Source organism: Nerophis ophidion, linkage group LG20 (genome assembly GCF_033978795.1).
Source record: "Nerophis ophidion isolate RoL-2023_Sa linkage group LG20, RoL_Noph_v1.0, whole genome shotgun sequence".
In the NCBI taxonomy this organism is placed as follows: Eukaryota; Metazoa; Chordata; class Actinopteri; order Syngnathiformes; family Syngnathidae; genus Nerophis; species Nerophis ophidion.
This window is the reverse complement of record NC_084630.1, coordinates 40,089,551-40,105,546: the sequence shown is the minus strand read 5'-3', so window position 1 is coordinate 40,105,546 and position 15,996 is coordinate 40,089,551. Positions and strand designations below refer to the sequence as shown.

Genomic DNA, 15,996 nt, shown 5'->3' with positions numbered 1-15,996 from the left:
ATTTAATGCCAAACAAACACTTACCAATCGACAGATTTAAGTTGCTCCAGTGTCACAAGATGCGAAAGTCCTGATCGTTTGGTCCGCACATTTTACCGGCGATGCTAATAAGGCTGCCATGCTATGGGCCACTTCATTAGGTACACCCACGCTATCGCCGAATAGCGTCAATAGCTATTCGCTCAATAGCTTCAATTTCGTTTTTGCTATCTGCTTCCATACTCCGACCATCTTTCAATACATGCGTAATCTGTTGAATCGCTTAAGCCGCTGAAATCAGAGTCTGAATCCGAGCTAATGTCGCTATATCTTGCTGTGGTAACCGCCATGTTGTTTGTATTGGCAGCCCTGTATGACGTCACAGGGAAATGGATAGTGGTTTCGAAGATAGCGAAAATAAGGCACTTTAAAGCTTTATTTAGGGATATTCCGGGACCGGTAACAACATTTTTAAAACTTCAAAAAATACAACAAGCCACTGGGAACTGATTTTTATTGTTTTAAACCCTTTTGAAATTGTAATAATGTTCTGCTTTAAGGGTTGGAATTGGGGGTTAAATCACCACAAATGATTCCTGGGTGCGGAACCGCTGCTGCTCACTGCTCCCCTCACCTCCCAGGGGGGTGAATAAGGGGATGGGTCAAATCCAGAGAACAAATTTTGCTACACCTAGTGTGTGGGTGACAATCATCGGTACTTTAACTTAACTTTAACACCAGGGGGAGCTCCACAAACCACGTTAAACCCAGATTCCGATCTAACGAAGGTCTTAACTCATTCTCCTTCTATGCCACATCAATGTGGAATGCACTCCCAACAGGTGTTAAAGTAAGTGCATCTCTATATTCCTTCAGAACCGCACTAAAACAACACCTCCAGGCAACTTCAACCCTAGCCAAACCCCCTCCGCCCACCACATCCCACCTCCACGGATTGTAAATAATCAAATGTATATACTTGTTCTTATGCATTCTGAACACACTATGTTCTCTGCTCACTGTACATATCCTACTAAGTCAGACCTACACTGTTTCAATGTCCATTTCTCACATGATATCATTGTTGATGAATGAAGTGCTGATAGCAATCAAACCTAACCCCCTCTACATCCCACTCCCCAAAATATAAATAATGTAAATAATTCAATGTATATACTATGATGATTAACTTGTGTGATGACTGTATTATGTTGATAGTATATATTTGTACCATGAATTGATTAACGTGGACCCCGACTTAAACAAGTTACCATTTAGTGGTCAATTGTGCGGAATACGTACTGTACAGTGCAGTCCACTAATAAAAGTCTCAATCAATCAAAAAAAGCATGAGGAACAGCTAGCATACTGTGGAGAGGCGGAGCCGACGGTTTGACGGAGCAACAGGGCACGCTGGAGCCCGGCCCAAGATGGCGGAAAGGAGGCGGAGAATGCGGCCGAGCGGAGAGGCGGGGCGTGCCGGGAGCGATGCCGCAGTCACGTACAGGTGTGTGGATCGCGCACCAGTACACAATTAACTTATCTCCTCGCGATGTATAAAAGGGGGAGAAGGAGCACCAGGAAGCAAGAACACCAGAGACGGAGACGCGGCCGACTAAAGCGCGGACCGGAGAACGAGAGACAGGGAGCGAGACACGGAGAGCGAACAGCAGTAGCGACGACGGCGCAAAAGACGTGCTTTATTTGGAAAAATAAACAAGAGTCATAACTGCTCAATTATGTCCTTCCTGAGTGGTCCATTGAACCTGCACGACGACAGTGTGAGTCGTTCACACATACTTTTAAGACTCCAAGTGAAAAAAAATCTATGATTAATAGGTGAAGAAATAACAATGCAACAAAAAAACAATGCGATAACATTTTTATAACATGCTCACTACGGCCTCGTTTCTCTTGTTATATTCTTATTTATACTGGTATATTTGTATTCTTATTGCTGATTTTTATTTGTATTCTTATTGTAATATTTTCATTTATACCCCCATTATTTTTTTAAATTTGATCTCAATTCTGTACTTTGCTGCTGGAATTAAAATTTTCCTGAGTGAACTTTCCTGAAAGAATCAATAAAGTACTATCCATACACGAAATGCCAGCAAAAAACGTTAGCATGCAAACATTAAATCGCTAATGTTGACAAGCTAACATAGCATATTAAAGGGGAAACAGCTAGCGCACTTCTTACCGAATTTTTAGGACTATAAGTCGCAGTTTTTTTTCATAGTTTGGCCGGGGGTGCGACTTATACTCCGGAGCGACTCATGTGTGAAATTATTAACACATTACCGTAAAATATCAAATAATATTATTCATCTCATTCGCGGAAGAGACCAAGAAAATGTCAGCAATCGTCACACACACGTCAACCAATAAGAATTCGGCGGGGGGGGGGCAACTGCAGAAGTGCATTGTGGGTCATAGAATGCTAACTGCTATATGCTATATGCTACTGCCGTAGCTATTAAAATGGATCATTTCATCGTTGGCGGTAACTTATAAAAACTGAGAAGGGCTGAACAAAAATGGCACTGAAAAGGAAATCATGGGATTTATGGATTAGGAGTGAGAGATAGTTTGGTAAAGGTATAGCATGTTCTATATGTTATAGTTATTTGAATGACTCTTACCATAATATGTTAGGTTAACATAGCAGTTGCTTATTTATGCCTCATATAACCTACACTTATTCAATCTGTTATTCACTATTCTTTATTTGTTTTAAATTGCTTTTGTTGGATTTTTTCAAGTAAATTTCCCCCAAAAATGCGACTTATACTTCAGTATGACTTATATATGTTTTTTTCTTTCTTTATTACCGTATTTCCTTGAATTGCCGCTGGGGCGCTAATTCATTTAAAACCTCTTCTCACTCCGGCGTTTACCAAAGGCATGCGGTAAATTAAGGGCTGCACTTGTAAATTTGAGTGTGATGTAAATATACCATCATGAAAAGCACATTTAATAAAATAAAACGTTATTACGGTCTTACCTTTACTTATAAATGAAGTCCATGCGCAGCTCCTTCTGATCAAAAGCATCGATAACTTGTTTATAGAAGTCTTCCTTATCTTTCTTCAGTTTTAAAAGTCTCTCTGTCTCCATGGAGATCTTCCTTTATTACCTCCTGCTTCCATTGAAAGTCCAGTTTAGAAAACTGTTTTATTTTAGATATGTAATCCTCCATGTTAAAAGTGCAAGCGAGAGGAAAAAATAAAAAAATCGCCTCTCACTCTTGCTGCTTGTTGTCACTTCTTCTGCAGCCGAGTAGTCGCAAGAAGGATCACTAGCGCCCTCTACCACCAGGAGGCGGGAGTCATTTAATGACTCATATTTGACACACGCAGCTACGGTATATTAATAAAACATAGCTGCTTACTGTTCTTTTTAGCATATTCAATAGCTTGGACCTTAAATCCTACTTAATCTTCTTCCCTTTATGCGATTTCAAATGATTGAAATCAGCCTCCTCCATTTTGAAAATGATGACAGATGAAGTGTCACTCGTGACGTGACCAGTTTGACCCGGTGGAAATTCTAGGCATATGCTAATTATTTGGCAAAACAAGTTTGACCCGGCAGTAATTCTAGGCAGGCGCATACTATAGGAAATACGGTATGCATTTTCGGCCGGTGCGACGTATACTCCAGAGCGATTTATAATCCGAAAAATATGGTAACTAGTTACTTTTCACAGTAACGCACTACTTTTTGGTGTAAGTAAGTGACTTAGTAACTGAGTTACTTTTGAAATAAAGTAACTAGTAACTGTAACTAGTTGCTGCTTTTGAGTAACTAACTCAACACTGGCTGTATGTGATTGAATCGGTCAAGAAATGTGGGGATTGTACAACTTTGAAAATCCGGAGCGAAGGAAAAAAACAACAAACTGAAATGGGAATATGAAAAGCCGGGTGCAGCTGTGTGTGCTTGTTTGTTTTGCAGTCTTGACAAAGTTGTGTTAGGTCTTACTCGCAGGGCTGATGAACTCCTTGTAAAGTCCGTAGGTCATCAGTGGCTCGGGGAGGCTCCTGCAGGGGAGACGGAGAGGAGAGTTTGGAATAAGTGTCATGATGAATGTGTCCCTGGGCAAAAAGGGGAGGGGTTTACAATTAGATGGCGCTCATGTTTGAGATAACCAAGTTCATCTGAAGGTACTTTCACTCTGCAGCTGGACAGGGTCCAAGGCTGCTTTGAGTCTCGGAGGAATGGGATGACATTGGCTGTCCCTTTTCCTAACAGGCCGGGTGGGGCGAGGAATACTCTGAGTCATCAACTTTATCTAATCAATGAATGTTTTTGGCAGAACATTCATTGAGAAAAATACTGACACAACTCTAGTCACTAAAAACCTAACAGTGTACATCAGGGGTGTCCAAACTTCTCCCACTGAGGGCCGCACACTGAAAAATCAAAGCAAGCGGGGGCCATTTTCATCATTTTTATTTTAAAAAACAATACATGTATAAAAAATATACATTTAGGCCTCCACTCACTTATGATCCCGGGGTTTTGGTCCAAAAAAATATTAAAAATGTGTCATCATTCAGTATTATTTTCATTATTATTCAAGTTTTAAATCTCTAGAACAGGGGTGTCAAACTCAAATACAGAGTGGGCCAAAATTTCAAACGGAACAAAGCCACGGGCCAAGATTGAACAAATTAACCTTTTAAGAGGGATAAAAAAACGAGTTTTGCATTGAATACTGAACAAGCAAGGCTTATATAACTTTATAGTGACATGCCAAGTCAAGTTTCAAATTATCCATCCATCCATTTCCTACCGCTTGTCCCTTCTGGGGTCGCTGGAGCCAACCTCGGCTGCATTCGGGCGGAAGGCACGGAACACCCTGGACAAGTCGCCACCTCATCGCAGGGCCAACACAGATAGACAGAAAACATCCACACTCACATTCACACACTAGGGACCATTTAGTGTTGCCAATCATCCATCCATCCATTTTCTACAGCTTCTTCCCCTTTTGGGGTCGCGGGGGGCGCTGGCGCCTATCTCAGCTACAATCGGGCGGAAGGCGGGGTACACCCTGGACAAGTCGCCACCTCATCGCAGGGCCAACACAGATAGACGGACAACATTCACACTCACATTCACACACTAGGGACCATTTAGTGTTGCCAATCAACCTATCAATAATAATTAAAAAATATCAATGGCATATCAAATAAAATTTAAATAAAAATTGGGGCGTCCAGGAAGAGTTAGTGCTGCAAGGGGTTCTGGGTATTACGTGTGTTACGGTGCAGATGTTCTCCCGAAACGTGTTTGTCATTCTTGCTTGGTGTGGCTTCACAGTGTGGCGCATATTTGTAACAGTGTTAAAGTCGTTTATACGGCCACCCTCAGTGTGACCTGTATGGCTGTTGACAAAGTATGCGTTGCATTCATTTGTGTATGTTAAAGCCGCAGATATTATGTGACTGGGCCGGCACGTTGTTTGTATGGCGGAAAAAGCGGACGTGACCACAGGTTGTAGAGGACGCTAAAGGCAGTGCCCCCAATATTGTTGTCCGGGTGGAAATTGGGAAGAAATCTTGCCCCGAGAGATTTTCGGGAGGGGCAGTGAAATTCGGGAATCTCTCGGGTAAATCGTGAATAGAAGACTAGCATGAGAGTTAAAATGTGACTGCAATGTTAGCACTGTAGCTCAGATGGCTAATGTCACTAACAATTGTGTTATTAAAAGTGGGCCAACACACTTCAAAAACACCATTTTCTCTCAAGCTGATTCAAAATGGTTTATAAAATAGCATAAAATGGGACCTGTAATTGCAGCACACATGTTAAATAGTAATAACATTCGTCGTTAGCGACGGAAATGAGAAAATATTGTGAAAATGTCCGAGAAGTTGCACTGTTGTAGTCCAGCTTTTTTTGACACACAAACTAATTCATGCTATTTCTTATCATTCTTTCTTGTTTCCAACTCCAAAACTACTGGCAAAGAAAAAACCCAGTAAAACACCCATGTATGCCTTTTGAGCTCAGGGCCCAACTATTTGACTACAAAGGGGCCCGGGGCCCACTCAAGTGTTAACACTGAATTAGTCATCTTACTCTTGATTTGCATCGTATTCAAAAATAATATCTGACATACTTGCTACAGTTTACAATCTTGTAAAATGATGGCAACACCATCTAGAAATAGAATAGAATAGAATAGAAAGCACAAACCCCGTTTCCATATGAGTTGGGAAATTGTGTTAGATGTAAATATAAACAGAATACAATGATTTGCAAATCCTTTTCAACCAACCCATATTCAGTTGAATATGCTACAAAGACAACATATTTGATGTTCAAACTCATAAACTTTATTTTTTTTGCAAATAATAATTAACTTTAGAATTTGATGCTAGCAACACGTGACAAAGAAGTTGGGAAAGGTAGCAATAAATACTGATAAAGTTGAGGAATGCTCATCAAACACTTATTTGGAACGTCCCACAGGTGCGCAGGCTAATTGGGAACAGGTGGGTGCCATGATTGGCTATAAAAGCAGCTTCCATGAAATCCTAAGTAATTCACAAACAAGGATGGGGCGAGGTACACCCCTTTGTCCACAACTGCGTGAGCAAATAGTCAAACAGTTTAAGAACAACCTTTCTCAAAGTGCAATTGCAAGTAATTAAGGGATTTTACCATCTACGATCAATAAAATCATTAAAAAGTTCAGAAAATCTGGAGAAATCACTGCATGTAAGCGATGATATTACGGACCATTGATCCCTCAGGCGGTACTACATAAAAAACCGACATCAGTGTGTAAAGGATATCACCACATGGGCTCAGGAACACTTCATAAAACCACTGTCAGTGACTATAGTTGGTCGCTACATCTGTAAATGCAAGTTAAAATTCCACTATGCAAAGCGAAAGCCATTTAACAACAACACCCAGGAACGCTGCCGGCTTCGCTGGGCCCGAGCTCATCTAAGATGGACTGATGCATCTTAGATGCATTTTATATTTAGAAACTTTGGACGTGGTGTCCTCCGGAACAAAGAGGAAAATAACCATCCGGATTGTTATAAGCGCAAAGTTCAAAAGCCAGCATGTGTGATGGTATGGGGGTGCATTAGTGCCCAAGGCATGGGTAACTTACACATCTGTGAAGGCACCATTAATGCTGAAAGGTACATACAGGTTTTGGAGCAACATATGTTGTCATCCAAGCAACGTTATCATGGACGCCCCTACTTATTTCAGCAAGACAATGCCAATCCATGTGTTACAACAGCTTGGCTTCTTAGTAAAAGAGTTCATTTCCTGGCCCACCTGCAGTCCAGACATGACTCCCATCAAAAATGTGTGGCGCATTATGAAGCGTAAAATACGACAGCGGAGACCCCGGACAGTTGAACGACTGAAGCTCTACATAAAACAAGAATGGGAAAGAATTCCACTTTCAAAGCTTCAACAATTAAGTTTCCTCAGTTCTCAAACGTTTATTGAGTGTTGTTAAAAGAAAAGGTGATGTAACACAGTGGTGAACATGCCCTTTCCCAACTACTTTGGCACGTGTTGCAGCCATGAAATTCTAAGTTAATTATTATGTGTTGTTGATAAATGGGTTTTGCTCTGCATAGTAGAGTTTTAACTTGCACTTACAGATGTAGCGACCAACTATGGTTACTGACAGTGGTTTTCTGAAGTGTTCCTGAGCCCATGTGGTGATATCCTTTACACATTGATGTTGGTTTTTGATGCAGTACCGCCTGAGGGATCAAAGGTCCGTAATATCATCGCTCACGTGCAGTGATTTCTCCAGATTCTCTGAACCTTTTGATGATTTTACGGACCGTAGATGGTAAAATCCCTAAATTCTAATACACCCCCATACCATCACAGATGCTGACTTTTCAACTTTGCGCCTGTAATAATCCGAATGGTTATTTTCCTCTTTGTTCTGGAGGACACCACGTCCTCTGTTTCCAAATATAATTTGAAATGTGGACTTGTCAGACCACAGAACACCTTTTCACTTTGCATCAGTCCATCTTAGGTGAGCTCGGGCCCAGCGAAGCCGGCGGCGTTTCTGGGTGTTGTTGATAAATGGGTTTGGCTTTGCATAGTAGAGTTTTAACTTGCACTTACAGATGTAGCGACCGACCGTAGTTACTAACAGTGTTTTTTTTATGAAGTGTTCCTGAGCCCATGTGGTGATATCCTTTACACACTGATGTCGGTTTTTGATGCAGTACCGCCTGATGGATCAAAGGTCCGTAATATCATCGCTTACGCGCATTGATTTCTCCAGATTCTCAAAACTTTTTGATGATTTTACGGACCGTAGATGGTAAAATCCCTAAATTCCTTGCAATAGCTCGTTGAGAAATGTTGTTCTGAAACTGTTCGACAATTTGCTTACAAATTGGTGACCTTCGCTCCATCCTTGTTTGTGAATTACTTAGCATTTCATGGAAGCTGCTTTTATAGCCAATCATGGCACCCACCTGTTCCCAATTAGCCTGCACACCTGTGGGATGTTCCAAATAAGTGTTTGATGAGCATTCCTCAACTTTGTCAGTATTTATTGCCACCTTTCCCAACTTCTTTGTCACATGTTGCTGGCATCATATTCTAAAGTTAATGATTATTTGCGTTTAATCTGCGTTCAAAAGACTCCGGCTTATTAGTGATTCCTAGAGCTCAAAAAAAGTCTGCGGGCTATAGAGCGTTTTCCGTTCGGGCTCCAGTACTCTGGAATGCCCTCCCGGTAACAGTTCGAGATGCTACCTCAGTAGAAGCATTTAAGTCTCACCTTAAAACTCATCTGTATACTCTAGCCTTTAAATAGACCTCCTTTTTAGACCAGTTGATCTGCCGCTTCTTTTCTTTCTCCTATGTCGCCCCCTCCCTTGTGGAGGGGGTCCGGTCCGATGACCATGGATGAAGTACTGGCTGTCCAGAGTCGAGACCCAGGATGGACCGCTCGTCGGGACCCAGGATGGACCGCTCGCCTGTATCGGTTGGGGACATCTCTACGCTGCTGATCCGCTTGAGATGGTTTCCTGTGGACGGGACTCTCGCTGCTGTCTTGGAGCCACTATGGATTGAACTTTCACAGTATCATGTTAGACCCGCTCGACATCCATTGCTTTCGGTCCCCTAGAGGGGGGGGGGGGTTGCCCACATCTGAGGTCCTCTCCAAGGTTTCTCATAGTCAGCATTGTCACTGGCGTCCCACTGGATGTGAATTCTCCCTGCCCACTGGGTGTGAGTTTTCCTTGCCCTTTTGTGGGTTCTTCCGAGGATGTTGTAGTCGTAATGATTTGTGCAGTCCTTTGAGACATTTGTGATTTGGGGCTATATAAATAAACATTGACTGATTGATTTGCACACAAAAAAAAGTTTATGAGTTTGAACATCAAATATGTTGTCTTTGTAGCATATTCAACTGAATATGGGTTGAATGGGGCGGTATAGCTCGGTTGGTAGAGTGGCCGTGCCAGCAACTTGAGGGTTGCAGGTTCGATTCCCGCTTCCGCCATCCTAGTCACTGCCGTTGTGTCCTTGGGCAAGACATTTTACCCACCTCCTCCCAGTGCCACCCACACTGGTTTAAATGTAACTTAGATATTGGGTTTCACTATGTAAAGCGCTTTTTGAGTCACTAGAGAAAAGCGCTATATAAATAAAATTCACACTAAAAGGATTTGCAAATCATTATATTCCGTTTATATTTACATCTAACACAATTTCCCAACTCATATGGAAACGGGGTTTGTAAAAAAACACTGCCTGGACAGTGGCTGAGGTTTGTAACAATGCAAAAGGTAAATTTGAAGCAATCATTTGAGTAAGTTTACCTCCTAAGAGTTGATGTGATGCACACCAAAAAAACAAAAACAAAAAAACATTGACATAAATATATACGTTCACGCCGCCTCAGCGTTCTAAAGCCAAAGTGCATTTGAACATCAGAGCTTCACCCACACGCCGTCAAGCTGGAAGCTGCTAAGAGTGGAACAGACATGCATGGCAACCTCTCTGCATAATTCATACAAGCAAAAACCTGGCAGATAATATTAAATATTTAGTATTCCGCTGTAATCCTGCATCCAACATAAATTCTGGTCCCCCTCACCTCAGGTACAGCTTCAGCGCGCTGGTTATGGTCTTGACGTCCCAGTCCTCGCTGTTGGACAGGTCCACGTCGTCGCTCTTCTTTTCTGAAGCCAAACACACGGAGAACATTTGAAGCTGCCATCCAGTCAAAATAAACATGTGCAAGTAACGTGTAATGAGAGGATAAAAAGAGAGGTGGCCGTCGGGGTCGGGGTCCAGTCCGGTCCGGTCCCGACGGCTGTGGAGGCACGTTAGTGGTTGGACACTAATTACTACTGCAATAATTAATCCCTCATTACTTCAGAGAATGTGCGGGGATACTCTGGAGAGGTGGTCGGCTGCAAATGAAGGTGGAGCGCGCTTGTCGTAATTTAAGTCGAGACATGATCTTGAACCTGTAATACTAGGAACTTATTTTAAAAAAAAAAAAAATAAATCTGAGTCAGACGGACCATTGATCCCTCAGGCGGTACTATATAAAAAACCGACATCAGTGTGTAAAGGATATCACCGCATGGGCTCAGGAACACTTCATAAAACCACTGTCAGTAACTACAGTTGGTCGCTACATCTGTAAATGCAAGTTAAAATTCCACTATGCAAAGCGAAAGCCATTTAACAACAACACCCAGAAACGCTGCCGGCTTCGCTGGGCTCGAGCTCATCTAAGATGGACTGATGGTTTCCTGTGGACGGGACTCTCGCGGCTGTCTTGGAGCCACTATGGATTGAACTTTCACAGTATCATGTTGGACCCGCTCGACATCCATTGCTTTCGGTCCCCTAGAGGGGGGGGGTTGCCCACATCTGAGGTCCTCTCCAAGGTTTCTCATAGTCAGCATTGTCACTGGCGTCCCACTGGATGTGAATTCTCCCTGCCCACTGGGTGTGAGTTTTCCTTGCCCTTTTGTGGGTTCTTCCGAGGATGTTGTAGTCGTAATGATTTGTGCAGTCCTTTGAGACATTTGTGATTTGGGGCTATATAAATAAACATTGATTGATTGATTGATTGACATCCAACGCTGTCTTTGATGGTGCTGTAATGTGATTGGATGGTGGCCATGGCGATGGATGAGGATGCTTGTGTAGTTCACCCACATGTAAACTCTGTCTGCACTGCAAAAACTGAAATCTTAGTAAGGTTGAATATCTCAAATAAGGGTGATGTTTGCTTATTTTCTGTCTGATAAGATCATTCTGCTCACTAAGCAGATTTTATGTTAGTGTTTTACTCCTTTTACTCCTAAATGATCTCAGTAAGATATTACAGCTTTTTGCTGAGATGTGACGACCTGTATTGAGTAAAACATGCTTGAAACTAGAATATCAAGTGTTGCAAAGCTGTGTCATCAAGTATAAAACTGCTTTTTCAAGGTAATAATTTCTTACTTCAAGCGTGAAATTAAAAAAATGAATTTGACACAATTGTGTCTCATAATTAAAAACAGATGACAGCCAAATGGACTTTGCTGTTTTATTTTATTGCTTCAAAACTCACCGAATTTGACACACATATCAGGACTGGCGAAAACTGCGATCTAATAAAAAAAACACAACTCAAAATTGCGCTCTAGCGCCCCCTAGGAAGAAAACACGGACAAAACTGTCTGTAACTTCCAGTAGGAATATCGTAGAAACATGAAAAAAAAAAAAAAACTCTATGTAGGTCTCAGTTAGACCTATATTTCATACACTGACATTCCCCGGCTAAAAAATGACGCTTTTTTTCAAACATTATCTCCTCTGAGGCCATTTGTCGTTTCGGCTTCAAACAAACACAGAAGAGGGATTGAACCCTTCTGATTAATAGTTGATGAAAGAGTTTTAACTAATACCCCGGTTTGGATTTTGTGAGCCCGCAAAGAACTGATGCGCTGGTGCTGTTGTGCTACTGCTGTCACAGAATGGCGGCTTCCTGCTCAGACCAAACTGCCTCTAACTCACTGTTACCATGAATTGATTAACGTGTACCCCTACTTAAACAAGTTGAAAAACTTATTGGTGTGTTACCATTTAGTGGTCAATTTTACGGAATATGTACTGTACTGTGGAATCTACTAATAAAAGTATCAATCAATCAATGTAGGACTGTCATACACACATGAAACAAAAACCTCAATGTAGGTCTCAATGAGACCTATATTTCATACACTGACCGCCCCCAACTAAAATCAACAGGAAGTTTGCTATCCCCACATCAATACAACAACTGCATTACATTCACAATGCATTAGAGTCTCAAAATGGCGGCACCAAGGCGTCCTTACAAAATACCCACACTTTACAACTGTTATTACTATGAGACTGATGTATAACACATGTATATACAACTTTTTCTCAGTGTAATAATCCATCCATCCATCTTCTACAGCTTATCCGGGCTCAGGTCGCGGGGGCAGCAGCCCAAACGGTCCCATCCATCGCTGCTTGCAGCTTTAATTTTACTTGTTTGGGAAAGTCTAGACAAGCCAAATTTTCTTGTTCTATTGGCAGATGATTTTGCTTAGTTCAAGCATATGAGGGCAACCCCTCCACCCCCTTGGGGCGAGGGGTTGCCCACATATGCGGTCCTCTCCAAGGTTTCTCATAGTCATCATTGTCACTGTCACCGACGTCACATTGGGTGTGAGGATGTCGTTGTGGTTTGTGCAGGACGACGGCTAGGAAATCTTAAAAAGACGCATCTACTGTGTCACCGCTGAGTTAAAGGCCTACTGAAATGAGATGTTCTTATTTAAACGGGGATAGCAGCTCCATTCTATGTGTCATACTTCATCATTTTGCCATATTGCCATATTTTTGCTGAAAGGATTTAGTAGAGAACATCCACGATGAAGTTCGCAACTTTTGGTCACTAATAAAAAAGCATAGCCTGTACCGGAAGTAGCAGACGATGTGCGCGTGACGTCACGGGTTGTGGAACTCACAAGTAGAAAAACTGCTTTTTCAAAAGTAAGAATTTCTTATTGCAAGCATAAAATAAAAAAATCATGACTTTGACACAATTCCATCCATCCATTTTCTACCGCTAATTCCCTTTGGGGTCGCGGGGGCGCTGGTGCCTATCCCAGCTACAATCAGGCGGAAGGCGATGTACACCCTGGACAAGTTGCCACCTCATTGCAGCTTTGACACAATTGTGTCTCATAATTAAAACAGAGAGAAATGAACTCAGGTAAATTCTTCAAAATTACATTAACAAAAAAAAATGTGGTCAGGGGCCGGACTGTAAAAAAAAAAATATATATATATATATATATATATATATATATATATATATATATATATATATATATATATATATATATATATATATCAGGGGTGTTGGAAAAAATCGATTAGAATTTGAATCGCGATTCTCACGTTGTGCGATTCAGAATTGATTCTCATTTTTAAAAAACTCGAAAAAAAAATGTTTACAATCCAACAAACCACTACACAGCAATACCATAACAATGCAATCCAATTCCAAAAGCAAACCTGACCCAGCAACACTCAGAACTGCAATAAACAGAGCAATTGAGAGAAAAAACCAAAAGTAGTGAAACAAAAATGAATATTATCAACAACAGTATCAATATTAGTTATAATTTCAGCATAGCAGTGACTAAAAATCCCTCATTGACATTATCATTAGACATTTATAAAAATAATAAAAAAGAACAGTGGCTTACACTTGCATGGCATCTCATAAGCTTGACAACACACTGTGTCCAATGTTTTCACAAAGATAAAAAAGGTAGTATTTTTGGTTTGTTTAATAGTCAAAACAAATGTACTTTATTGCAATCAGTTGATAAAACATTGTCCTTTACAATTATAAAAGCTTTTTTTTTTTTTAAATCTACTTCTACTACTCAGCAGACTGGGGTAGATCCTGCTGAAATCTATGTATTGAATGAATACACAATCCTTTTGAATCGGAAAAATATCGTTTTTTAATCGAGAATCGAATCCAATCGAAAAAAAAAAAAAAATCTTTATATAATCGAATCGTGAGACACCCAAAGATTTGCAGCCCTAATAAATATATATATATATACACATATATATACCGTATTTTTCGGACTATAAGTCGCAGTTTTTTTCATAGTTTGGCCGGGGGTGCGACTTATACTCCGGAACGACTTATGTGTGAAATTATTAACACATTATCGTAAAATATTAAATAATATTATTCATCTTATTCGCGGAAGAGACCAAGAAAATGTCAGCAGTCATCACACACACGTCAACCAATAAGAATCCGGCAGGGGAGGGTCATGACAGAAGTGCATTGTGGGTCATGGAATGCTAACTGCTATATGCTATATGCTACTGCCGTAGCTATTAAAATGGATCATTTCATCGTTGGCGGTAACTTATAAAAAGTGAGAAGGGCTGAACAAAAATGGCACCGAAAAGGAAATCATGTTATTTATGGATTAGGAGTGAGAGATAGTTTGGTAAAGGTATAGCATGTTCTATATGTTATAGTTATTTGAATGACTCTTACCATAATATGTTAGGTTAACATAGCAGTTGTTTATTTATGCCTCATATAACCTACACTTATTCAGCCTGTTGTTCACTATTCTTTATTTATTTTTAATTGCCTTTCAAATGTCTATTTTTGGTGTTGAGTTTTAACGAATAAATTTCCCCCAAAAATGCGACTTATACTCCAGTGCGACTTATATATGTTTCTTTACTTCTTTATTACGCATTTTCAGGCTGGTGCGACGTGTACCCCAGAGCCACTTATAATCCAAAAAAAAAATAATAATAATTAAAAAAAAAAAATATATATATATATATATATATATATATATATATATATATATATATATACATACAGAAAGAGCACAGCCCAGGCGTTTCTCCTCAATGAGCTAAATTGAATTCTGTCTCTGTTTAATTCCTTGCTTCTTGTCTGTTTAATAGAAGTCATCCGTGTTTGAACCCGACAATGTTAATGTGCCAGATTGAAGCCAAAGGACCATTTTTTTTGCAGTTTTTATCAGCCACACTTACAGTAGAAAGCCGGTCCGTGAAAATAATGCATACATTAAACTGGTCCCCGGTGGAAAAAAGGTAGGGGAAGACCTAGTGTAAAAGGTAAATAAAAACAGAATACAATGATTTGCAAATCCTTTTTTTTTTTTACTTATATTCAATTGAAAGGACTGCAAAGACAAGATATTTCATGATCACACTGATAAATGTAATTTTCTTTTGCAAAATAATTAGAGATGTCCGATAATGGCTTTTTTGTTGATATATTGTCCAACTCTTAATTACCGATTTCGATATCAACCGATACCGATATATACGGTCTTGGAATTAACACAAAATTATGCCTCATTTAGTTATGATGCCCCGCTGGATGCATTAAACAATGTAACAAGGTTTTCCAAAATAAATCAACTCAAGTTATGGAAAAAAAATGCCAACATGCCACTGCCATATTTATTATTGAAGTCACAAAGTGTATTATTTTTTTTAACATGCCTCAAAACAGCAGCTTGGAATTTGGGACATGCTCTCCCTGAGCGAGCATGAGGAGGTTGAGGTGGGCGGGGTTGGGGGTAGCGGGGGGTGAATATTGTAGCGTCCCGGAAGAGTTAGTGCTGCAAGGGGTTCTGGGTATTTGTTATGTTGTGTTACGGTGCGGATGTTCTCCCGAAATGTGTTTGTCATTCTTGTTTGGTGTGGGTTCACAGTGTGGGGCCTTTTTTTAACAGTGTTAAAGTTGTTTATACGGCCACCCTCAGTGTGACCTGTATGGTTGTTGACCAAGTCATTCACTTGTGTGTGTGAAAAGCCGCAGATATTATGTGACTGGGCCGGCGCGCAAAGGCAGTGCCTTTAAGGTTTATTGGCGCTCTGTACTTCTCCCTACAGCGGCGTCTTAAAAAGTCATGAATT

General features: G+C 40.6%; 1 protein-coding gene across 2 annotated transcripts in view; it reads right to left on the bottom strand.

The window, feature by feature from the left end:
- Positions 1-3,890: 3,890 nt before the first annotated feature.
- Positions 3,891-15,996, bottom strand: part of LOC133539127 (rho GTPase-activating protein 10-like) — a 170,556-nt gene continuing 158,450 nt past the window's right edge. Inside the window, exons 15-16 of one of the 2 annotated variants that reach the window (XM_061881221.1) lie at positions 10,109-10,193; positions 3,891-4,028 (exon numbers count right to left, since the gene is read on the bottom strand). In XM_061881221.1, coding sequence (XP_061737205.1) covers positions 3,959-4,028; positions 10,109-10,193 — 155 coding nt within the window. In that variant the 3' untranslated portion in view covers positions 3,891-3,958. The remainder of the gene's footprint in view (positions 4,029-10,108; positions 10,194-15,996) is intronic. The other variant, XM_061881222.1, reaches the window with a different exon arrangement.